The sequence below is a fragment of the Bubalus bubalis genome, chromosome 3, assembly GCF_019923935.1.
Source record: "Bubalus bubalis isolate 160015118507 breed Murrah chromosome 3, NDDB_SH_1, whole genome shotgun sequence".
NCBI classification, from domain to species: Eukaryota; Metazoa; Chordata; class Mammalia; order Artiodactyla; family Bovidae; genus Bubalus; species Bubalus bubalis.
This window is the reverse complement of record NC_059159.1, coordinates 11,006,900-11,033,409: the sequence shown is the minus strand read 5'-3', so window position 1 is coordinate 11,033,409 and position 26,510 is coordinate 11,006,900. Positions and strand designations below refer to the sequence as shown.

Below are 26,510 nucleotides of genomic sequence, written 5' to 3'. Positions count from 1 at the left end.
ACTGAGGGACACACGGCATTATCATGTCTCCTTTCTAGAGGAGTTCTCCAGCCTTTCCTTTCTTCCTTTATGACAGTGAAAACATTTTTTTGCTTTCCCGTTATGGTTTATTACAGGATACTGAAGATAGTTCCTTGTGCTATATAGTAGGATCTTTTTTATCTGTTTTATACATAATAGTTTGTATCTGTTAATACCAAACTCTTTAATTATCCTTCCCCCGTCTCCTTTCCCTTTGGGTAACCAACAGGTCTATTCTCTATGCCTGTGAGTTTATCTCTGTTTAATAAATAAGTTCATTTGTGTTTTATTTCAGTTCAATCGCTCAGTTGTGTCTGACTCTTTATGACCCCATGGACTGCAGTACATCAGGCTTCCCTGTCCATCACCAACTCCTGGAGCTTGCTCAAACTCTTGTCCATTGAGTCAGTGATGCCGTCCAACCATCTCATCCTCCATCATCCCCTTCCCCTCCTGCTGTCAATCATTTCCAGCATCAGGGTTTTTTCCAATGAGTCATCGCATCAGGTGGCCAAAGTATTGGAGCTTCAGCTTCAGCATCAGTGCTTTCAATGAATATTCAAGTCTGATTTCCTTTAGGATTGACTGACTTGATCTCCTTGCTGTCCAAGGGACTCTCAACAGTCTTCTCCAACACCATAGTTCAAAAGCATCAATTCTTTGGCATTCAGCTTTCTTTATGGTCCAACTCTCACATCCATACACGACTACTAGAAAAACCATAGCTTTAACTATACGGACCTTTGTTGGTAAAGTAATGTTTCTGCTTTCTAATATGCTGTCTAGGTTGGTCACAGCTTTTCTCCCAAAGAGCAAGCGTCTTTTAATTTCAGGCTGTAGTCACCATCTGCAGTGACTCTGGAGCCCAAGAAAACAAAGTCTGCACTGTTTCCATTGTTTGCCCATCTATTTGCCATGAAGTGATGGGACTGGATGCCATGATCTTAGTCTTTGGAATGTTGAGTTTTAAGCCAGTTTTTCCACTCTCCTCTTTTACTTCAAGAGGCTCTTTAGTTTCTCTTTGCTTTCTGCCATAAGGGTGGTGTCAACTGCATATCTGAGGTTATGGTATTTGTGTTGTATTTTAGATTCTGCATGTAAGTGATAGTATTTGGTATCTGCCTTTTTCCATCTGACTTACTTCACTTAATATGATAATCTCTAGTATGATACTAGAGATTACTCATTTCCATTACTCATTTTGATATTCAAATTGCCTCAGATTTGGCTAGTGAGAGCCCCCGCAGACTAGCTTCTGTTTCCTTTTTTTTTTTTTTAATGTAATAATCTTAGATGAACAGAAATATTGCAAAGATAGTACAGAGACTTCCAATTAACCTGAGTGCTAACACTTTACGAAGCCATAGTACAGTTGTGAAAACCAAGAAATTAGCATTGATAGATTATCATCCAGAGAAGGCAATGACAACCCACTCCAGTACTCTTGCCTGGAAAATCCCATGGATGGAGGAGCCTGGTAGGCTGCAGTCCATGGGGTCTCGAAGACTTGGACACGACTGAGCAACTTCACTTTCACTTTTCACTTTCATGCATCGGAGAAGGAAATGATAACCCACTCCAGTGTTCTTGCCTGGAGAATCCCAGGGACGGGGGAGCCTGGTGGGCTGCTGTCTATGGGGTTGCACAGAGTTGGACATGACTGAAGTGACTTAGCAGCAGCAACAGCAGATTATCATCACCAAAGCCACTAACTTTATTTGGATTTCACCACTTTTTCCAACAATCATTCTTTCGCCCTCCAGGGTATACCCTAGGATATCACCTGGGTCCTGTCTGCTTGTGAAATGTCACCACTTGATTTCAAGTACTTTTGCTTTATGGTAATACAAGGTGTTTCAGGCTGGACTTGCATTTCTTCAGCCCCACCTTTAGAATCTGCTGTTCTTTCCAGAAGCACAGGGGTTTTTCTGTTTTGTTTTTTAGAGGAAATGGCATTTAGAAGCCATGGCTGGGTGTGCTCACAGACCTGGGTGTCACCATCTCTAGGCCCTTTCAGTGGATGGAGCTAGGAAATGTTGCTTTTTACATCATGAGTTCACACTACACCTCTAGCTCTTTTCAATAGGCCTCCTTTCCCCTCCCCTGCTCCACATGTTCCCTCCTCCAATGAGAAAGAGCCCAAGCTTCCAACAGCAGCAACCCCTGTATCCATCTGCCCAGCCTTACAGTACACATAACAAAGCTTCAGACTTGCTACACTCATTCCACTCCCAACTACAAAACTTCAAAATCAAGTTCAAGATTTATGTATGTTTTTTCTGTTTTGACCTTAGACTCTGTCCCTGTGACGGTGAGTGGTCAGAGTTCTGGGATTTATGTATGTTTTTTCTGTTTTGACCTTAGACTCTGTCCCTGTGAGGGTGAGTGGTCAGAGTTCTGGGCTCTGAAGTGAAGTGTTAGTTGCTCAGTCGTGTCCAACTCTGTACGGCCCCATGCACTGTAGCCCACAGCCTCCTCTGTCTATGGAATTCTCCAGGCAAGGATACTGGAGTGGTTGTCATTCCTTTCTCCAGGGGATCTACCAACCCAGGGATCAAACCCAGGTCTCCTACATTGCAGGCAGATTCTTTATCATCTGAGCCAGAATACTGATGCTCTGGGCTCTGGGTGTTCAGATCAATGATCTTCTCCCCTTGGTCTGGACAGGTAATATGTCTGAATAAGACTGAGATGTAGTGAGAGTTATCTGTTTTTGTTCATACACAGTTTCAGTGATGTGATTTTATGATGATCTCATTAAAGTATCCCTGGAAGACAACAGCCTAAGTCAGAGGGCCACTTGCTTGGTTTGTTTGCGGCACTTTCTAGAACTGTGTCCTGGAGCCAATAGCTTTAGGCCCTTCCTCCTCCTCCTCCCCAGCATAAGATTCTGTCCACATCTGTTTCTGGAAGCCCTCCCTGCCTCCAAACCTTCTGGGTCTGATTTCTAATTTCCTCACCTTCAGCTGCCGCTCAGCCCAGTTTCCCTTTCATGGAGGCCTTGCTCTCATCTTATTTTCTACTGTCAACATCATAACCTGACCCATAGCCTCAGCACAGCATCAGACGTGAATGCCCTTCCCCACCGGCCACCATGTCCCAACAAGCTCTGTCTCCCCATCCCGCCGCCTCACCACTGATGTGGGGACCACAGTCCACCCACCAGGGAGCCCATGCTTTCAGTCCTGTTAGGGAAACAGCCGTCCATTCTGCAGAGGAGACCCCTGTGTCCCCTGCACTGGACTGGCTTACCTCAATCTCCTTGCTGTAAGCGAAGGTGACAGGTGAACCAGTCTGGAACATGCTCATTGTAAACATTTTCCGAAGCCAAGATTTTGTAGCAGCGAGGGTCCCCTGGAAGACCGTTTTTACTGAATTCTTCTTTCCAGTTTCATTTCCCGGCCCTCCTGCTGAATCCTGTCACCGCAAGAGAGAGACGGAGTTGAATCAAGCCCATGTGGCAAACCCAAAGCATCATCCAGATACTTCTCCACCCGCCTCTGTGGCTGATGCCACCTGAGCACCTGGCAGAGCCTGCACATTCACAGAACTTTCATTTCCCCGGTGTTTCAGGTTCACTCTGGGTGGACAGCATGGGGGTTGAGGTAGAAGCACTGGCATGGATGCCCCCTCAAGTGACCCCAGGCAACTATAACAGAGGTGATGCTGCCTCGCCAACCAGTAGACCTCCTGGACTCTGAGCAGAGAAAGGCTGACAGACAAGGGAGAAGGGTGCACCATGGGCTCAGAGCTTCCAGCAGCTCAGAGAGCCAAGCTCGTGTAAACCCTGTCCCCGACTGACATGCTAGAGCCAGGAAGAAACCCAAATCCCTACCCTGGTGCTCTTTCCTTGAAGTTCTCCATTCATTCCCACCCCCTGAAAAGCTGCTTTTCCCGGGGGTCGAGGGCTCTAGGGATGGGGATTCCTCTTTCCTGCTCTCCTTCCCTTTCTCTTCAGAAGCATCTTTACCACAAAGTGGATACAGCCATCAGCCCCACTTAGAAAGAGGCCTCTCCCAGTTCTGATGTGTATTCTCTTTTGCTTCAACCAAGTCCCACAGATTGTGTAAGTGCCAAGGCCCCCCAAACTGGATCTGCTGGTGTCACTCCCTCCTTCCAGAGATGGTGGGCCCAAGGGCTAGAGACATCATAGTGAGGCTGCTGCCCAAGGAGCTGATTGCTAAGTGGGAGACCAGTACAATCAGTAAACAAGGCAAGTAACAAGATAGGAAAGGCACATAAAGGGTGCTGGGGACTTCCCAATAGCTCAGATAGAAAAGAATCTGCCTGAAAAGCAGAAGACCTAGGTTTGATCCCTGGGTCAGTAAGATCCCCTGGAGAAGGAAATGGCAACCCTTTCCAGTATTCTTGCCTGGAGAATTTCACGGACAGAGTAGCCTAGTAGGCTACAGTCCATGGGGTTGGAAAGAGTCGGACACGACTAAGCAACTAACACATAAAGGGTGCTGTATCCAGTCTTGGGTGTGTTTGTGGGGGCAGGTTCTCCCCTGAAAGATTCAGGGAGCTCTGGGCAGAGTGTGAGGGGTAGGCTGGGTTATGTGTGGGCAGGGGTACAGCTATGCTGGGAGAATAGCACACAGGATATGGGTGGTGTGGGTCAGCCAACAGTTCTCAGCTGAAAATGGGACATGCTGGCCCAAACTGAAAGTCACCAAATGGGCCAGCAACTTCTCCAATGATCCAGAAACTTTGGCAGGGTGTGCATGCCATCTGCAATCTGGCCTAGCCTAGACCCAGGCTCCATCTCCAGCCAGGCTAGCCTACCTGCAGAGCAGCAGGATCCTCTCCTCCCTGACACGCACATGCTGCTCTCTCACTCTGTGGGAACGCCAGCCCCTGCAAAGGCCCCGTGTTCCCAGGACACCTTATGGACATTCCAGTTTAGTATTAACCCACTGTGCTGCAATTATGTGCTCACTGGACTGCCCCCTCCTATGCATCCCTGCTGCCAGGCACCTCTCTTCTCCATCTGGGTGTGCCCTGCAACCAGCAGCAACCCAAGCCTAAAAATCTTCTCTAGAACTTTCGCCTTTGCTCCTTGTTTTTCTCCACCTGATATCCCGTCAATCCTATCAACCCTTTATATTGGCACATAACCAAAAGTGTTCAAAACTTCTTCATATAGTTTGGTTTTATTTAATTTCAGTTTTGCAAAGCTTTTTGTTTTTATGGCACATTTAGAGAATTTGGACCAAACTGTGGTTACACTAATCTGAGATCCCAACCAACGTTCAGGATAGTTATTTCTGCAGGGACATATACCATAAGTAACTAACAAATTTCACATTTCTTGAACACAGTTTATCTAGAAGTTGGCACCTGCCTAGGATGGTTTAAACAATAGCCACTTCAGGAAAAAGCAATCATCCTACCAATGTTTATTTTTAAATGTTCCCTTGGTATTTTTTTAAAAAAGAAGAGCTAAAAGGAACAAAGATAAAATACACACTCAATTATATCACTAACGTCACAGTTCTGACTTGTCAAATGGTCGGTCTGAATAGGAAATCATCTATCACCTTCATGTGGAAGCTCAAACTTCACCAGCTGAAGACCACACAACAATGAGATAAATGAGCTGTGGACACATGCAACATCACAGATGGATCTCAGAGATGTGCTGAGCAATGAAAGCCAGACACAAAAAAGGAATGAGTTCCAAGACAGGTAAAACTAACTTGTGGTGGTGGTAATCAGAAGACTGCTTACCAGTGGGAGGTGTGCAGGGAGGGGGCCCAGAACTCTGGATTGTTCCTACAGCTTGATGCGGGAGGTGGTGCTTGTGTGGAAAGGCTCTTAGGTATGCACTGAGGTGTGTGGACTTTGCTACTGTATTCGAGTTTCGGTGAACAGGAAAAAGGCTCAGGTGGGAAAGATTAGGCATGAACATGCATTTGGGTGGGGAGATTCTTGCTTGAAGTCCTGGCCACTTGCTGGGCTCTTGAATTTACCCAGTCACAGCTAATACTCTACACTTGAACTCCTGCACTGCCTCCTTCCTCCATTCTTCCCTCTAACGTAAGCCCTGGAGGGCAAGCATGCAGATCCTGGTTCACCAAAATAGCCTCATGAGCAGAACAAAACCCAGCATCAGTATGTACTGACACACCTGATGGCGGAACCAGCCGCTCTGTCATTCCAGCAATCCTAGAATCAGCCTATCTCCTTTTTGAATAGAGGATGCCTCAGGTTCCATAGCTCTGCTGGGTATGGCATTATGCGTACATGTTCAACTTACCACTACAGGTTTAAGTATAATAATTCTGCGAACAATCTCAGCAGATAAGGCAGGCATCTCATAAAACGTGTGGGCTTTTGATATTCTGCAGGTAGTTTCGTGAAGTTTCAGGCACATAGTCAAGTAGGACTGTATCAAGGGCTCCTCAAGAATCCTAACCCACAAAGAGTTGAGAGAAATGAATGAAGTAATTGAGGAGGAATTAGAAAACAGTACCCATTATTAATGACAAGTTCCTTCCCTTTAAAACGCCTACAAGGAAGGCATGTACTTGATCCCATATAGGATAACATCCAGAACATTTCCATTAATTTTGAAATTGTGGCTAAGATAAAAAGGAATAAAACTCTTTTTGATTTGCCTCCATGGTTCTGAACTATTTTAACAAAAGCAAGTTAAACTATTTCCAAGTGTATTCCTTTGTTCGAAAAAAATCTTAAGGATGGATATTACCAAAGATTCAAATACCATACAATTTTTTAAAAAAAGAATCAGTAAGCTACAGCGAGGGAAAAAAGGAAAGAAATGCTAGATGCATATGTCCTGTGCATGAAATTTCTTTCAGTTCTGAGTGGACCTGCTTATTGGCTGATACATGACCAGAGCTGAGAGGTAGAGAGCTGATCAGAGGAGGGTTTAGAAGGTGGCAAGAGACAAGAATTACTGGGGCAATTCTGTAATACACAGAATTAGATGGGGTTCATGAAGTCCCAGGTGCTTGGTGTTAATGAAGATCTGACACTCCCACCTCCATCCTGAACACTCTAAGAATTCAGGTGAGGCGATCCTGGCAGTGCTCCACGAATCTAAAAAATTACCTTCTCTCCCACATTTGTTCATTTTGTACACTGTGCTTCCAGGGTGTCAGAGCTCACACATATTTGCAGGAGCAAATGACTTCAGATCATTATGGAAAGCTACCTTTGTATTTATTTTCAGCTTCTCTGACTTGCAAAAAAAAATATGAAGACTAAATGCTGATAAGATGCAGGACACAAGCATGAATATGTAATATGATGATAATCACTTAAAAATAAATGACAAAAATGCACAGGAAAAAAAATTAGATGAAAATAAACTGAAATGTTAGCACCTGATTTCTGTGCTTTTCCCTATTTAAAAAAGTAGGATGATTACATCAACACCTTGAAAAAAGAAGTGGAATATATATTAATTTATGGCCTTACATTAATGACAGCAAATATGGCATAAACCCAATCATAAGGGATAATCTTGTACAAGAGAGATTACCTTTTACTTTTCTACTTACTTTTCCTGATAAATATCCAGAAGGCACAACAGCATTTTAAAAGTATTCTCAATACTCTAGGGTGGGAAAGAAAAGAAAAAAGGGAAGATTTAATCATGATGCCACTATCTTTGCTAAAACAGAACCAAAACAAAAAAAAAATCCAACATAATAAGGCATAATAATTTTCTTTCTATAAACAAGCTTTAAGGGGCTCAAGTACTAATCTTATACCTGTTACAATTAAAACTTAGGATTTAAAATTAAACCATTTCTCCTCCCCAAAATGGGAAAGGACAACAGCAATTAGGAAGTGGACCAGCATGCAGGATAACTTCTAACCCTGACTTGCACAATCTCACATATCCAAAGGCTGTTGTTTTATTGAATTTTGTTTACTGAAACAGAATAAACTCAAGTAAATTAACCCCTTACCCTAAGAAATATTGACCCTTCCCAGTTCTCTTATATCCAAGTGCTTTACCAGATCAGGTTTTCAGGAAAGGAAAATCACAAACTCTGACCGATTAGTTTTTGACCTGCTTTTGTTAAGCAAGGTCTCAAGAGCCGATTCCAGACAACAAACCTCGAGGTTTCTTTGAGAGATTTCCTGAAGTCCGTCCAGACGGTACCAAGTCCCTAGAAGACAGTCGAGGACACGCGGGGGACACTGACTCAGGTAATCGATGAGGTGTTCCATGTAAGGAGCCAAGTTACTCAGAGGAAGCAAACTGAACCAGGATCGGAATAGATATTTATCCACATTCAGCAAATATCTATTTTTTTCCATTAGCTGGAGTAATTGATTCCTTATAAGGGAAAATTGGAACAGAAAAAAAGGGCGGCAGTGAGATTGGTATAAGAAACAAAGTTAATTAAAATTATGTTCGAAGGGATCTAGAAAGTTCTGATTTCAAAAATAATTGAAATGCCAACAACTCGATCAAATAAGAAGTAAACAATAATATATTAAGAATTCAGCAACATGGATGAACTCTAAGGACAAGATGCTCAGTGAAATCAGCCACTCACAAATGAACAAATAATTTGATTCCACTTAGGTGAGGTCCCTAGAGAAGTCTGATTCATAGAGACAGACAGCAGAGTAGTGGGGACCAGGGACTGGTGTTGGTGGGAGAATAGGCTACTGATTATCGAGAACACAGTTTCAGTTTTACAAGATGGAAGATTCTGGAGATGAATAGAGGTATTGGTCGCACCACAGAGTGAATGTACTTAACACCACTGTTGTGGTGGTGTACACTTAAAATGATTAAAATTATAAATGTAAAATTTACATCATTTTACAATGATGTAAAATTGTAGGTTATGTATATTTTACCACAATAATAAAAAAATTCACCAAGAATTAAGCATTTTCAATACCTGTATATGTATGGCTGAGTCCCTTTGCTGTTCACCTGAAACCATCCCCACACTGTTAATCTGCTATACCCCAATACAAAATAAAAAGCTTAGAAAAAAGAATTAAGTATTTTCCAGCTTTATTGAAATATGGCATATAACACTGTAAATTTAGGGTTGGTTTGATACACTTACATACTGCACGATGATTACCACAGTAACAATACTTGATCCCTGCATCCACTGTGTCATATAGTTACCATTTCTTTTCTGTATGAGAATCTTTAAGATCTAATCTCTGAGCAACTTCTAAGTAAACAATATAGTAGCAACTAGAATCACCGGGTGGTACATTAGCTCTCCAGAATTAATTTGTCCTCAGAATGCTGAAGTTTGTATTGTTGGACAAACATCATCACTTTTCCCCACCTCCCAGCCCTGGTAATCACCATTCAACTCTCTGCTCTTGTGAGTTTCACTTTTTTCAGATTCCACATATGGGAAATCATATCTATAGTATTTGCCTTTATCTGCCTTATCCCACTTAGCATAATGCCTTCAAGGTCTATCCATGTTTTGCAAGTGGCAGGATTCCCTTGCTTTCCTGACTGAATAATATTTCATCATGTATACATATATATGGTGTGTATATATATACATCATATATATGCATACACACATACACACCAGTTCTTCTTTATCCATTCATTTACTGACAGACGCTTAGGTTGTTTCCACATCTTGGCTATTGTGAATGATGCCGCAATGAACATAGGGGTGCAGATATCTCTTTAGATATTTATTTCATTTCCTTGGGAAATACACCCATAAGTAGGATTGCTGGATATGGCAAAAGCTCTTGGTTTAACTTTTGATGCCATTTTCCATTGTCGGTGTAACAATTTAAGAACTAAGCATGTTGATGCATGATGCCCTGGATTCTACATGAACCCAGTTCAGGGAAGGTCTTTAAATTATTCTGTTCTGTAACACTGTCCTGGACACCCAAAAAGATGACAATGTGAAAGAAAATACTGTACAGCAGAGTGCCACAGAACTGACAGAGGTTACGAGAAACACGTGGATAAAGCTTCACTACATACTAACGGCCACTTTTGCCTGAAAGAGCCAATATTTAAGACCAATGCTAATGTTTGTCATTCTCCAGCTAAATTTCTTCTAGACAGTTGGTCTCCAAGATAAATGACCCTTGAAAGTCATTTAAAGTATATATAATTTTATAAATAATCTTAATTTGGCTTTAATTTCAAAAGATTTCAATAATAGTGAGGAAGCAATAATTTAATTTAGCTTGCTCACTATTTCAGTCCCTAAATTCCTACAGGATAGATCCTGTTAGACTGGGGAGAGCAGATGAGACTTGGAATAGTTTCTTTGACAAAAGACAAAGTAAATAGGGAATGTTCTCTGTGCTTGGTAATAACTGCTAATATTAATTTTTGACTGAATTTGTATTTTTTATTTAGTTTTTGTACTTAAATTTGATTTACCATTTTCCTTTTACAGACTGTGCTTTCTGTGTCTTCTCTAAAAAGTCTTTGCTTACCTCAAAATGGTATTTCACTGTGTACCTACAGAGTGCAAAGCCACTGATCTTTTTCGATTCCACTTTCAGGAATTTATCTTGAGGAAATAATTGGACACGGAAAATTACAAAGAAGTGCATCAAAACATGCTTACAAAGCGAATGTGCAGAAACAATCCAGGTGTCCAGGAAGAGAGAACTAGCGAAATAAAATTTGCAACACTAAGCAGTCATTACAATAGGTGTGTATTTACTGGCAAAAATAAAATCATTCATACAATTGATACAATATACTATTAAGTGAAAAAAGAAAGTTGGAAAACAGAATAAAACAGGATAAATGATCTATTATAGAGGCAGAGAGTGGGGGACAATTGGACAAAACCAGACAAAAGGCACAAATTTCCAGACATAAATAAGTGCCAGTGACATAATGTATAACATGATAAATATAATTAACAGTACAGTGGATTATACATAAAAGCTGTTAGAGTAAATCCAAAGAGTTCTCATCAAAAAGGAAACATTTTTTTCTGTTTCTTTAATTTTGCACCTATGGATGATAGATGTTCACCAAACTTATCATTGGTCATCATTTCATGATGTAAGTCAAATCATTATGCTGTATTTCTTCAACAGTGCTGTACCTCAATTATATCTCAATAAAACTATAAGAAAAATAAATAATCTATCTTTTGTGGTTTATTTTTAAATATATAAAGCACCCACATAGCCACATTTGGACACAACTCTGCAAATACACGGGCCAAAGTGTATGATTATCTCTGTGGTTGCAGGCCATTTTTGTAGTTTTCCATTTCTTGCATGTTTAAAACTTTTTAAAGAAGTAATTTTAAAGGAAACAATATATTACTTCCATCACTAGAAGGAGAGGTAAGTGGACACTGGAAGTCCACTGGAGATCTTGGAAGCACAGTTATGATTCTAAAATTTACATACACGAGTGCAGGTCCAAAACTTACTGATCTGGTGTTCTTCCCCGAAACTCCGAGAAGGAGATGCCTTCAAGGGCTGCCCAGGTGTCCTCAGGCTGCGTGACTGAGCCCTGGGCTGGCGGGGACAGGTCCATGCCGTGGTGCAGCACAGGCAGGGCACACACCCAAAAGTCAACCTTTTTGTCCATGCACATTTGGCACAGGCTTACCAAGGACTGTCGCCAGCTAGAAAGGGAACAGAAATGGACGTGAGTCCAGGATGGCCAATGTGAGGCCCACCTGGGGGTCTGACATCCATTAGGGAAGGGACAGCTCCTCGCACAGAGCAGAAGGGCACTCTGGGTATCTGACCAGGGAGAAACCTCAGGGCTCACTGGGCACCCAACAAAAGTGTCAGGCACCGAACAGGCCCTCTTGCAGCCCCAGAGCAAACTCCCAAGGGCATCCTTCCATTCTCCATGATAGTGGGAGAGGCATAGGTTCAGAGAGGCTTGCGATCTGCAAAAGGTCCCTTGTGTAGAGCCGGAGCTTGAACACAGGTCGTCTGGCAACAGTAAATCTAAATACGAAGCACCTTTTTACATCTAAGTGGGGAGCCTACAAATAATACATGCCATGTTCCTTACAAACACATGTACGTTTGCCAGCATTTCTTTTCTCTTTGAAAATTTTATTAAATCCTGGACAGGATTTAACCGGATGTTTAAAATTTGTAAAACCAGGAGGCAAGTGTCCGTTAAGACTGGCTGCTCAGAGAAGGCTACCCAATATTATTCTTGAGTTCAATTCAAACAGCTGCAGAAAAAAGACCTGGGGATCATCAGAGGGTTCTGGGGAGGCATCTCCACCCAGTGAAATATAAGTGCCTTCGGGACAGGCCACAGCCTCCACACTCCCAGTGCTCCCAGCCCTGTGCAATGGGCACAGCAGTGGCTCCTAAACTGGGAACAACAGTGGCTGAGGCCACGGTGAGGGCATCTACAGTACTTCCACAAACATCTTTGAGTCCAGCTTCATTGTCTTACTATGACTCATTCCCCCAAACACAGGCCCACGGGGCTAAGACATGATACACCTTGCGTGCGTGTATGCTCAGGCACTTCATTTGTGTCCAACTCTTTGCTACTGTATAAACTGCAAGAATACTGGAGTGGGCTGCCATGCCTTCCTCCAAGGGATCTTCCAGACCCAGGGATCAAACTCATGTCTCCTGCATTAGCAGGCACATTCTTTACCACTGCACCACAGGGGAAGCCCATCAGTCAGTCAGTCAGTTCAGTCGCTCAGTCGTGTCCGACTCTTTGCGACCCCATGAATCGCAGCACACCAGGCCTCCCTGTCCATCACCAACTACCGGAGTTCACTGAGACTCACGTCCATCGAGTCACTGATGCCATCCAGCCATCTCATCCTCTGTCGTTCCCTTCTCCTCCTGCCCCCAATCCCTCCCAGCATCGGAGTCTTTTCCAATGAGTCAACTCTTCGCATGAGGTGGCCAAAGTACTGGAGTTTTAGCTTTAGCATCATTCCTTCCAAAGAACACCCAGGACTGATCTCCTTCAGAATGGACTGGTTGGATCTCCTTGCAGTCCAAGGGACTCTCAAGAGTCTTCTCCAACACCATGGTTCAAAAGCATCGATTCTTCGGCGCTCAGCTTTCTTCACAGTCCAACTCTCACATCCATACATGACCACTGGAAAAACCATAGCCTTGACTAGACGGACCTTTGTTGGCAAAGTAATGTCTCTGCTTTTTAATATGCTATCTAGGTTGGTCATAACTTTTCTTCCAAGGAGTAAGTGTCTTTTAATTTCATGGCTGCAGTCACCATCTGCAGTGATTTTGGAGCCCCAAAAGATAAAGTCTGACACTGTTTCCCTGTCTATTTCCCATGAAGTGATGGGACCAGATGCCATGATCTTAGTTATCTGAATGTTGAGTTTTAAGCCAACTTGAAACTCTCCTCTTTCACTTTCATCAAGAGGCTTTTTAGTTCCTCTTCACTTTCTGCCATAAGGGTGGTGTCATCTGCATATCTGAGGTTATTGATATTTCTCCCAGCAATCTTGATTCCAGCTTGTGCTTCTTCCAGCCCAGCGTTTCTCATGATGTACTCTGCATATAAGTTAAATAAGCAGGGTGACAAGATACAGCCTTGACGTACTCCTTTTCCTATTTGGAACCAGTCTGTTGTTCCATGTCCAGTTCTAACTGTTGCTTCCTAACCTGCATACAAATTTCTCAAGAGGCAGGTCAGGTGGTCTGGTATTCCCATCTCTTTCAGAATTTTCCATAGTTTATTGTGATCCACACAGTCAAAGGCTTTGGCATAGTCAATAAAGCAGAAATAGATATTTTTCTGGAACTCTCTTGCTTTTTCCATGATCCAGCGGATGTTGGCAATTTGATCTCTGGTTCCTCTGCCTTTTCTAAAACCAGCTTGAATATCTGGAAGTTCACGGTTCACGTATTGCTGAAGCCTGGCTTGGAGAATTTTCAGCATTACTTTACTAGCATGTGAGATAAGTGCAATTGTGTGGTAGTTTGAACATTCTTTGGCATTGCCTTTCTTTGGGATTCGAATGAAAATTGGCCTTTTCCAGTCCTGTGGCCACTGCTGAGTTTTTCCAAATTTGCTGGCATATTGAGTGGAGCACTTTCACAGCATCATCTTTCAGGATGTGAAATAGAATTCCATCACCTCCACTAGCTTTGTTTGTAGTGATGCTTTCTAAGGCCCACTTGACTTCACATTCCAGGATGTCTGGCTCTAGGTGGGTGATCACACCATCGTGATTATCTGGGTCGTGAAGATCTTTTTTGTACAGTTCTGTGTATTCTTGCCACCTCTTCTTAATATCTTCTGCTTCTGTTAGGTCTATACCATTTCTGTCCTTTATCAAGCCCATCTTTGCATGAAATGTTCCCTTGGTATCTTGAATTTTTTTGAAGAGATCTCTAGTCTTTCCCAATCTGTTGTTTTCCTCTATTTCTTTGCATTGATTGCTGAGGAAGGCTTTTTATCTCTTCTTGCTATTCTTTGGAACTCTGCATTCAGATGCTTATAGCTTTCCTTTTCTCCTTTGCTTCTCTTCTTTTCACAGCTATTTGTATGGCCTCCCCACACAGCCATTTTGCTTTTTTGCATTTCTTTTCCATGGGGATGGTCTTGATCCCTGTCTCCTGTACAATGTCACGAACCTCAGTCCATAGTTCATCAGGCACTCTATCTATCAGATCTAGTTCCTTAAATCTATTTCTCACTTCCACTGTATAATCATAAGGGATTTGATTTAGGTCATACCTGAATGATCTAGTGGTTTTCCCTACATTCTTCAATTTAAGTCTGAATTTGGCAATAAGGAGTTCATGATCTGAGCCACAGTCAGCTCCCGGTCTTGTTTTTGCAGACTGTATACAGCTTCTCCATCTTTGGCTGCAAAGAATATAAGCAATCTGATTTCGATGTTGACCATCTGGTGATGTCCATGTGTAGAGTCGTCTCTTGTGTTGTTGGAAGAGGGTGTTTGTTATGACCAGTGCATTTTCTTGGCAAAACTCTATTAGTCTTTGCCCTGCTTCATTCCGTATTCCAAGGCCAAATTTGCCTGTTACTCCAGGTGTTTCTTGACTTCCTACTTTTGCATTCCAGTCCCCTATAATGAAAAGGACATCTTTTTTTGGTGTTAGTTCTAAAAGGTCTTGTAGGTCTTCACAGAACCGTTCAGCTTCTTCAGCGTTACTGATTGGGGCATAGACTTGGATTACTGTGATACTGAATGGTTTGCCTTGGAAACGAACAGAGATTATTTTGTCATTTTTAAGATTGCATCCAAGTACTGTATTTCGGACTCTTTTGTTGACCATGATGGCTACTCCATTTCTTCTGAGGGATTCCTGCCCAAAGTAGTAGATATAATGGTCATCTGAGTTAAATTCACCCATTCCAGTCCATTTCAGTTTGCTGATTCCTAGAATGTCAACATTCACTCTTGCCATCTCTTGTTTGACCACTTCCAATTTGCCTTGATTCATGGACCTGACATTCCAGGTTCCTATGCAATATTGCTCTTTACAGTATCGGACCTTGCTTCTATCACCAGTCACATCCACAACTGGGTATTGTTTTTGCTTTGGCTCCATCCCTTCATTCTTTCTCCACTGATCTCCAGTAGCATATTGGGCACCTACTGACCTGGGGAGTTCCTCTTTCAGTATCCTATCGTTTTGCCTTTTCATACTGTTCATGGGGTTCTCAAGGCAAGAATATGAAGTGGTTTGCCATTCCCTTCTCCAGTGGACCACATTCTGTCAGACCTCTCCACCATGACCCGCCCGTCTTGGGTGGCCCCACGGGCATGGCTTAGTTTTATTGAGTTAGACAAGGCTGTGGTCCTAGTGTGATTAGATTGACTAGTTTTCTGTGACTATGGTTTCAGTGTGTCTGCCCTCTGATGCCCTCTTGTAACACCTACCGTCTTACTTGGGTTTCTCTTACCTTGGACGTGGGGTATCTCTTCACGGCTGCTCCAGCAAAGTGCAGCCGCTGCTCCTTACCTTGGACAAGGGGTATCTCCTCAAAGAGATACATCTCAAAGCCTCTCAAAAGCAAGTATTCAATAGAATATGTAATAAAATGAAAAACAGTACATAGACTAGAAAAAGGCTAGACTGATAAACACTGAAATGACAATAGTGAGTGGTAAAATTACAGGTCATTTTTTTCTTGTATGTTTTCATCTATTCTATGACAAGCTCTTATTTTTATAATCAGATAAACACCATTAGAGAGCTAGGAAATCTTTACACACACACACACTACCTCTGAGATGTTTCAAAGATGTGTTTCAGGTCCCTGCAAAAGGCATCTGGTGATGTGGCATCTGAGTGAAGGAGGTGACAGAGTGAGGCCAGGTCTTTTTCCGGTAAGAGGAAGTTGAATTTTTCCACTAACAGAAGGACAATCATGCCCATTCTCAATTTACTCTTCACTGGGCAGTCTTCAGGCAGAGGGTCCCCACCGGTTTTCAGAAATGGTGCCATTTTCTTTGTCAAACACTCCCACAGGTGCTTCCTCACCTGGTCCCAGGAGAAAAGGAAAACACACGACCATGGCGTTGAACCCACCAGAGGTGTCAGGACCTGCCCGTCACTGAGCTTCGTTTCCTGTGAGCTGGGTAGGGCCCTGAGGAATGAGGGGCAGGGAAATCTCTGGGGAGGAGTCACCCTCTACCTGCCTCCCCACTAAACCCTGAGCATCCCCTTGCCCTGGGACTTTGGGAGGTACCACCAGTGGTACATCCAGAGGCCTCAGCATGCTGGAGAGGATCTCAGGTTGGGGTCCTGAGCCTTATAAGAGTTCACTAGTCATCTCAGACGTGGCTCCAGTTCTGTCTCAAAAATGCTTAAGCCATACCACACAGTAGCTGGAGATGCCGTGGAGGAGGATGCCAGTCTTCTTGTCGTGGAAGGAAAGGGCAGGTGAGGAGGTAGGACCAGTAGAGGGCAGGTGAGGAAGTGGGACCAGGTAGTGGAGGGGAAGGGTGGGACCAGGAATGGAGGTGGGTCTAGAGGAGTTGAAACTGAAAGTGTTAGTCCCTCAGTTGTGTCCTACTCTTTGTAACCCCATGGACTGTAGCCTGCCAAGCTCCTCTGTCCATGGGATTTTCTTGTCAAGAAAACTGGAGTGAGTTGTCATTCCCTTCTCCAGGGGATCTTCCCAATCCCAGGATTGAACCCAGGTCTCCTGCAATGCAGGCAGATTCTTTACCATCTGAGCCGCCAGGGAAGCCCTAGTGAGGACGTGGGAGGAGACAAAAAATGAGGAGGACAAAGAATTCCCTAGAGGTGGTGCTAGGAGACAAGAGGCTGAAATAGCCTGCTCCCATCCATCCCCATCCACTGAGTCTTGGAGTCATCTGGCCACTAGATGGTGAGGTGATGCTGAATGCCCAGGAGACAGAAAAGGGAGATGTTGCTGACACCCCTGGTACCTTCTTCTCTTCATACTGTAGAGAAATCCATGGCTGTTCTTCTCCTTCATAGATCATGGGCACACGAATGACATTATAGAACTGCTGGAACTGGGTGAAAAAGTTCTTTAAATTGATGGCATTCCAGGTTTCAAGAATGCTGAAGATGCGATCCAGCATGACTGCAGCTGAGAACTGCTTCCCTTTCACCAAGTCTTTCCTCGTACCATCTGTTATATGATTCATCAATTTCTGAAGTGGCCCAGGGGGCTTCATACAAATTATATCATCATACTGATGCCAGTCTAAGAGTAAAGAGAATATTATACTTAGGGGCATTGAAACCCACTAGACCTGAACACTCCACCCTGGAAGGTTGATCTTGACCAGAAGAAACAAGATGAAGGAATCAAAGAAGGGAATGAAGGAGCCAAAGAAGAGAAGAAAGACAGGAAAATTACAGAATGTGGTAAACAGAACGCAGCCAGTACTCACTCCATCTGGGTACCCAGCCGTAGATGAGCAACATGGGGCTTGATACCAGAGGTAGCACAGATATTTAGGACAAGTAACCAAGACACCCTGCAACTACACTGAAAGTACTTGAAACATGCCTTTGTTGAACCAGATGGCTCAGCACACTTGGTACGTGAGTTCCTTAGAAAATTACCACATGAAGGTCAAAAATTTCATACTGAAACTGCATCACTCACTAGGAATTGTGCACCATTTTGGTATGTTACTTGGTGCAAGGGCTCATTTCCTCTGTCCTGGGAACAGTGATAACCACCTCATGAAGGATGGTACAGGTCACACAGCGGACAAAACAGCACTAGACATGGGGCAAGGGTTGAACTCGTGCTTGCTCTTATAACCAGCTGAAATGATGTGAGTGCAGACCAGAAAACCCAGGAAAATCAATTGTCAACTAATTAGAAGGAAAAGAGGTCAGTAAGACACCAGAGGCAACACAAGTGCATAAAAATAGCCATGAAAATCAGCAAGTCAAGCCTCTGAACAAGCCTCCTGCTTCTTGTTGCCCAACCTGTTGTCTTTGCTGGAAGGCCCTGCTCACACATCCCTGCCCCATCCCAGCCCTGCCCAACGATAACTCGGAATCACTATTTGGATCTGACCTCAAGCGTCAGCTCCTGTGGAAGCTTTCCCTGCTCCAAACATTCTTCCAGAGAAAAGGTGAGTGAAAGCTGCTGGCCTGGGATGGCTAGTGCCATGGAGGTGGGGGGAGCACCAGTCAGGGTCCTGGCATGGGACACCCTCGACCCCAGGACAGTGGGGCAGGGATGGACATTAACGGTCTTGGTCTCAAAGAATCTACTAGAAGATTAGAAATAAAATATTTAAGTTCCAACCTCATAGAGAAAAGAGAAAACATCCAAAAGCTAGAAAAAGCACAAAAAAGCACAAGGAAAACAAGGTAGACAGAAAGATAAGGTAATTTGTCAAAAGTGAGTCTTCCGTTGATGGTCACAGTTCATGCCAGGGGGCTAAATTCATCCATTAAAGATTATCAGACTGGGAATTCCCTGGTGGTGCACTGGTTAGGACTCCACACTTCCACTGTAGAGGGCATAGGTTCAATCCTTGGTCTGGCAATGAAGATTCCCCCATGTTGCACAGTAAAGCCCTCCACCCCCAACCTGCCCCCCCCCCAAAAAAAACCAAACCAACTAAAGTTCAGCAAAACAGGGATGTGACTGTAACAGCTGGATCTGAGAGAAAACTGAGGAGTTGGGACAAAAGCAAAGAGGCTGAGAGGGTGGGTGAGGAACAGACACAGCAGAATCAGTTTCAGGCAAAACACAGCACAACGCAAAAGACAATGGAACAGACAGAGTGCCAGTGACGGCTGTTTCTGCCAGCAGCACACACATCTGCCCTCTGGTCTCCCTGCATCACGAGGTGGAGCCCAGAATCTCCATTCTGCCTGCCCTGCAACAGTGGCTTCTACCAATGAGAGTGCTCACAAGAGGCTTAGAAGGAGGAAGAGGGGAGGGAAGACATCTCTCTGTTTATTGGGATTAATGAAAACTAAATGTATTTAACATAGATAAACCACCATCACACCAAATGGAGCAAATTACAAAACTTTCCTCAATGCACAAAATTCCACTGCCTTCCGGACACTCCTCACAAATCATGGATGATGTTAGGGGCTGGGGCACCTCCTCACCTGGGTCCAAGTGACCTCCAGACCCTCAGAAGCCAATGAAGGCCCTCCTTGGCCTTCCAATCAGCCCTTCCATTGGTTATTATGACTCACCTCCTTCCTGCTTAAAATGCCTGATTTAACCCAACCAACCCAGGTACCATCTTCCAGGGAGCTCTAAGGTCAGTCTACCAACAGAACATCTAAATAGGACAGCCCACACCAAGAAGTAACCAAAGTGCCCGTGGACTTTTGCAACAAGGAAGGAAAAGTTCTAACACTGATTTCTTTTTAAAAGCTTGCAAAATGTAATTACTGAAAAACTTGGACTTCCCTGGTGGTCCAGTGGTAAAGAATTCATGTACCTATACAGAGGACACATGTTCAATCACTGTTATGGGAAGATTCCACATGCCAGGGAGCAACTAAGCCCATGCACCTCAACTACTAAAGCCCATGAACCCTAAAGCCCATCTTCTGCAACAAGAGAAGTCCCTGCAATGAGAAGCCCAAGCACAGCAACTAGAGAGAAGCCCCTGCTTGCCACAACTAGACAAAGTCTATGCAGCATTGAAGACCCAGAGTAAAAAAAAAACTCTATTTAGTACAATATCATGATTAAGAAAGCATCTAAAAAATAAAGTTTTTGGCAATTCTGAGTTAACTCTCCAACTTAAAAATCTGTTTAATGAACAGTTCATACAATTCAATCAAAAAATAAACAACCCAGTCCAAAAATGGGCAGAAGACTTAATAGACACTTATTCAAATAAGACATACAGAGGGTCAACAGGCATATGAAAAGATGCTCAACATCACTAATTATTAGAGGAATGCAAATCAAAACTTCAATGAAGTATCACCTCACACAGGTCAGAGTGGTCATTATCAAAAATCAACGGATAAATGCTGGAGAGGGAGTAAAGAAAAGGGAATTCTCCTGCACTGTTGATGGGAATGTAAACTGGTGCAGCCACTATGGAAAACAGTATGGAGTTTCCTCAAAAGACTAAAAATAGGGCCACCATATAATCCAGCAATCCTATTCCTAGGCATATATCCATAAAACAGGAAAACTCTATTTTAAAAAGATACATGCACCCCAATGTTATTTACAATAACCCAGCATGAAAGCAACCTAGGTGTCCATCAACAGATGAATGGATAGAGAAGACATGATATACACACATACACACATATACACACTGGAATATTGCTCAGTCATTAAAAGAGAATGAAATATTGCCATATGCAGCAACTGGATGGACCTAGACATTATCATATTAAGTCAGACAGAGAAAAACAAATATTATATGATATCACTTATATGTGGAATCAAAAAATAATACAAATTAATCTATTTACAAAACAGAAACAGATTCACACACAAAGTAAACCAACATGGTTACCAATCGGGAAAGTAGGTGGGGGGAGGATAAATTAGGAGTATAGGGTTAAGAGGTACATACCTATATATAAAACAGGTAAGCAACAAGGATTTAATGTAATAGCACAGGGAAATATATTCAATATCTTGTAATAAGCTAATAAAGGAAAAAATCTGAAAAAAATAAATAACTGAATAATTTTGCTGTACACCTGAAGCTAAAACAACAACTAACTATACTTCAATAAAAGAAAGAAAGAAGAAAAGAAAATCTTTTTAATGGACTTTAAAATGACTGGCTCATATTAAAAAATGCATCTCTATCTGGTTTGACAGCTTAAGTACCAGGAACCAGCCAGATAAATCTGAAGTGACTAAGGCAGTGCTTCTTAAATAAGAGCAAAGGGGACCTGCCGTCCCAAATCACTACCATGTCTTCTGCAAAGACTAGTTTAGCACCGGCTCTTGTCTGATGAGGGGTCATCTCAAGCATGGAAACAGCCAGTTTGGATCATCCAGCAAGTGCAGGGCTAAGTCAGAAACGATCATGGGACTCTGCAATCAGCCCATATAGAAGAGAGTCTTGCAAAGGCAGGCAATCAAGTCAACACTTGGGCACATTTAAGAAGACAACACAACTCTAGTTTCTTCTCTCTTTGGGCCAGTTCAAGATAATCAAGCATCTGCCCCCATTGACCTCTACTGCTGTCAGACACCCAACAGAGATCCCTGCCATGGGCAGCTTCAATGGCAAAGACCCGTCCAGACGATTTCATCAAGTCACTCCCAGCTTTCAATCCTGCCTAGCTGAGACTCCAGACATCAGAGAGCAGAAACCAGCCAGCCCTGCTGTGCTCCATCCAAACTGCTAACCTACAGAAGTAATGAATATAATAAAACTGTTTTATGCACCCTCAAAAAACAAACAAAATAAAGCACCTGGTCTTGGTGACAGACTGGTCCATCTCTCAAAAGCTGACAGATCAATCTTTATAAACAAGAACTTTAATATTAAGTAGGCTTTATCTAATAGTAGCTCAGATGGTAAAGAACCACTGCTGCCTCTCCACGCCCCAGTCCCCTCACTTCTCAGAGGATCCACCCTCTCTCCTTTCCCTTAGAAAACATCTGCTACCTTGTTTACTCTTGTGAGTGCTTAAGTTAAACTGATCAGAAGCATGCTGCCAAGCTCAGGCTTAGAAAACATAAAGCTGGGAGGTACGACAGGGCCAATGCCAAGCAAAGAACACCCACAGAGGACAAGGAAAGCCTTTGTTCCAGAGAGTATCGTCCAGCTTCAGAGGCTGATCGATCAAGAGTCTTTGGCTTACCTCCAGAGTCCAGAAGGGAAGATTTCACTCGCAGACAGCGGTTCACATGCTCGCCTTTCTTTGGCTGTTCTTTGTAGATGAACTCATACTCCACAGAGTTCTTGCCTCGGCAGATAACGTACTTGTAAGGAATGGGTTTATCCATGTGCTGCTTGGAAATGGTGGTGCTGCCTTCAATGAGGGACCCGTTCTCATGTAAGTCTCTGTGAATAAACAGACAGCAGCTGGTTATGTGAAAATCCTCTCCCAGAAACGTTCATTCTTCTCAAACACAACATGGAGTGCAGACCTAATGCTATAAATCTATGCTGAAAGAAGGGATGCTTCTAGATCAAGGCTCACTTCCACACAGAGACAGAAAGAAGACCCAGATGAAGGATGACAAAGAACTGCATTATAGGGAAGAGTTTTTTGAAATATTCATCTTTCAAAAGTTATAAGAATTAATCAACTTGGTCAGAATTATGATTTCAATATATTTCAAAGACTGGACATTCTGTACATTTCCTTATGGGCCAACTGGGATATACTTACTTGCTGTAGTGCATTTCGCAAACATTTTGATTCCATGCAGGCTTCCCAAGTTCTTTCCCGCCCCTAACATATACTTTGTGTTGATCGGGGTTGAATCCAAAATGTTTAGAAATGATAGCATGGAAGTACACCATGATTCCTTCTGCGGAGCTCAGCAGGCTGGGGGAAAGTCACAGAAGAAAACACTGATTAGATCTGGTCTCTCTACTCCCTCTCCACACACACACATGCAGGCATACATGTGCACACACAATCTTGTTTCTGGGCGTGCACTAACACACACCCTAGCAAAGTGCAAGAGAGCCCACATTTCAGATAGACTGCCCACCATGTGGGTCCCCTTGGCTCTCCGTCTATGGTGGAGGAGGACAGTGGGCACAGGGTGGGGTGATCTCTGCCCAGCTCCAAAGAGGGGTGGTGGGAGGGGGTGACTGAGTACTCTGGGGCATGACTGCCTCTCTCCTGACTTCTGTAAGGTCCATGCTGCTCCAGGTCCCCAGAGACCATGTGATGGCGCATTTCAACCAATTGAGGAATTGGGACAGATGCCCCTCCCCTGCCTACCTCCTGAGCGTTGCTCTTTGCACTGCGAGTCAACAAAAAGGCAGCTTGGGAATCTCCTTTGGGGTGGTGTAGCCCTTTCCAGCCCCAGTGCTGGGTGGGGGCCAGGCCTGTGCCTTCCTGAGCCAGTTGCACCCACCTCTCCTTAGCTCGCTGTGTGCTCTGGTTCCTTTGCTCCTTCTCATTTTTCACAGGGGCTGCATTATTTCCGTTATTCCCCTCTGGCCTCTTCAGGTTCTTTGGCTTGGCTTTCTCATTTTCACTTGTTTTCCCTCCAGGATGAGCCGTCTGGTCCTTGGTTGCAATTTCCTGGAACAGGCACCCAAACCCCAACCTTTAGACCAGGCTCCATGCTTGCCCCCAACATAGGACGCTTGTCACAGTCGCCAGACTGGTCACATCCCTTCCCTGCTCAGAAGCTTTAAACGGCATCTGGTCCACCCACCACAGGCTCCAAGGACTCCTGTCCCAACATCGTTAACCCCAGCCCCAACCCCGGCCTCTCTTCCCTTCACCTGCTCTTGGGAGAAGCAGCTTTCCTGCTGCCCCCTAAACAAGCCCACCACACTCTCCCTTGGGGCCTTTGCATGTCCCAAGATAGGCACGTGGCTTGCCTGTCACTCTTTGAGTTCTCCTTGGAGAGGCCCTGACTGGCACCCACCTCAGTCCCTTGCCCTACTTCTCTCCAGGGCACTTCACACAGTCTGGCTTTGCATGTCTTTCTCCCCACTAGAATGTGAGCTCCCAAAGGCAGAAACTGGTCTCATTCATGGCTATACCCCCAGCACCTAACACATATTCACCAAATGATTAAGCTGCGGAAGGAACGGGACTAAAAGGAGCAGCCCATGGGATGGACAGCAAGGATGGGGAGGGCATCCTGGAAAGGCGACCAGGCAGGCACAAGACGCTTTACCTGGCGGTGGTTTCGGGAAGCAGGGACGCTTGTGGGTGGCTCTTTCATTTCCTCAGTCTTATCTTTAACATCTTTTTTAGCTCCTTCCACTGAACCAGCTGGCTCAGCTGCAGCATCACTTGCCTGGAAGAAATAAAGCACCAAAACATTAGGGCCAAAATGACAAAATGCACAGGGAAACTTGGACTCAGTGGCATGAGGGTCAGCCTCTGCCACCAGCCCAGGAACAGGGGTCAGCAGCTCAGGGTAGAGGCATAGCCCCTCCCACAGCCCCCCTCCCAAGAAGCAAGTCCAAGTGGACTCCCTTCCCAGACAGTGAAGTGTTGTCAGAACCGCACTGCACAGCAAGGTGTTGAGACACGGCAGGCCTACCCTGGTCATCACTCCCCTAACTCACCCCAGAACTAACTCACCCCAGAGGCAGGAGCCCTGGCCAGCTGCTCAGTGGTCTGCAGCTCTTTCCTGGGCTTGGAGGTGTCCGCCTTTGGCTCAGGCAACAAGAGCTCCTGGGCAGTATCCTTCTCCCTAGGAGAGCCTTTACTGGCAGAAGTGGGGAGATCTTCACCCGTGGAGGGGCTCGGGGACTGGTGGTCATTTCCTTCTGGGAGGGCTCCTCCCAGAGTCTGGTCCTGAGGTGCCGGGCTGCTTAGAAACTCGGTGCCTGTGGCTGCTTCTGCCTCTCCTGCAGCCTCGCCTTGCAGAGGGTGCCCCATAGCCTCCAGTGGTATTTTGCCCATACTTGGAGGCAGGCCTGGCTGGTGAGTGGGACTACCCTGCTGAGCTGGGCTTTGGCATGGAGCTGTGTCCTGGAGCCCAGAGTTTGCAAGTGAACTCAGACTACAGGGCTCCAATGAGGATGGGGACAAGGAATCCAACTCTGCAGATGTGGAAGCATTCTTCCAATTCCTTTTCTTCCTTTTACTCCTTCTACGCTGCTAAACAGAAAAAGAGACACTCATTTTGTTTCTCAGGTATTCTATACGCTCACCAAAGGTTTCCTCCAATTTCCTTTCCATTTCTGAAGTATGTCAAGCATAGCTCAACCCAACCACCTTACAACTGCTAAATCTGCCATTCGTCTCTCTTGGAAAGAATGTGAGCACGAAGTGAAGGGGGGTGGTGAACAGAGTTGAGGGACAAGTGGGGAACAGTGATGGTCACACACTTTGCTTTGCCCAATCCAAGCTGAGACCCTCATGTGGAATACCTTCCAGCAGGAGGGCCCTGTAAAGATGGCTTTCAAATGTTGAAAAGTATGCACAGGCCCGACATGTTACACTCTTATATGGTGTGTATTACAGACGAAATAGAGATGCAAAAATGAGCAGAAGGCTAAGTTGTTCCTTCCTGCACTTTCACTGGCATATTATGCTTCTGCCTGCAGGTCCTCACTCAAAGGCAAGAATCCTCAGCTTCGGAATCAGAGACGAGCTTGTAGAAGCAGTTGTGACAGGCCCCTGCGAGGACCCCGAATGGCTGAATGCCCTGCATGTACGGCAATCTTGGTCTGCAGCAAAATATTGATTAGTTCATTAAGTGCCAGTAACCTGTGACCCTCCCTGCCACTGAAGCCCAGTGTGGGCCTAGGGCTTGGCATCTTACCCCTTGCCTGGGCTAAGTCCTCGGGAGAGGGAGATGGAAGACCTTGGGGTTTATTTGCACATGGGGTGGGACATCGTGTTCTGGGTCAGCTTCCAGATTTTCTCCAAGAAACCTGACCGAACTTCCAGCCCATCTGCTTGAAACAAGCAGCGCAGGGCACAGGCTGCCCTGAACGGCAATTTCCCGGTCTGACATCGACACCAGCTAACACTGTGGGAGAAAGATGGAAGGTCATTCAAGGAGGCCACGTCCCCAACTTCCAGGGCATATAGATCTCTGAAGATCTTGCCAACATACTGATGGTAACTCAGCACATCTGGGGGACCTCAGGTTCTGCATTTCCATGGTGCTGCTGCCAGTCCAGGCTTGCTCTGTGAGCATCACCAGCAAGCAGGTCCCCACTCCAGGCACCAGCATCTCCATTAGCTTTCTTGGTGGTCCTCAAGTGCAGCCTCACTGGGAACCACAGATCAGACCAGCAGGAATCTGTATGCAGACCCCACGGCCCCAGGCCCTTTGCGGATTCTTCCTTTTGAAGGCAAGGCTGGCTTAAATTAAGTAGCTTATGCTGATTTACCAAAAGGAACCTGGAACTCTGTCCTAAGCACAAGGAACAAGAAAGTAAGATGAGTTCCTCCCCCAT

General features: G+C 44.5%; 1 protein-coding gene across 6 annotated transcripts in view; it reads right to left on the bottom strand.

Moving 5' to 3' along the window:
- Positions 1-26,510, bottom strand: part of RNF213 (ring finger protein 213) — a 122,235-nt gene that overhangs the window by 69,123 nt on the left and 26,602 nt on the right. For 3 of the 6 annotated variants that reach the window (XM_044938663.2, XM_044938659.2, XM_045164767.1), the window contains 12 exons: positions 24,679-25,200; positions 24,266-24,388; positions 23,489-23,658; positions 22,789-22,947; positions 22,255-22,457; positions 17,391-17,674; positions 16,220-16,476; positions 11,424-11,621; positions 8,116-8,338; positions 7,551-7,606; positions 6,281-6,434; positions 3,274-3,438 (listed from right to left, as the gene is read on the bottom strand). In XM_044938663.2, the coding sequence (XP_044794598.2) occupies positions 3,274-3,438; positions 6,281-6,434; positions 7,551-7,606; positions 8,116-8,338; positions 11,424-11,621; positions 16,220-16,476; positions 17,391-17,674; positions 22,255-22,457; positions 22,789-22,947; positions 23,489-23,658; positions 24,266-24,388; positions 24,679-25,200 (2,514 nt within the window). The remainder of the gene's footprint in view (positions 1-3,273; positions 3,439-6,280; positions 6,435-7,550; positions 7,607-8,115; positions 8,339-11,423; positions 11,622-16,219; positions 16,477-17,390; positions 17,675-22,254; positions 22,458-22,788; positions 22,948-23,488; positions 23,659-24,265; positions 24,389-24,678; positions 25,201-26,510) is intronic. The other 3 variants (XM_045164766.1, XM_045164768.1, XM_044938662.2) reach the window with 2 other exon arrangements.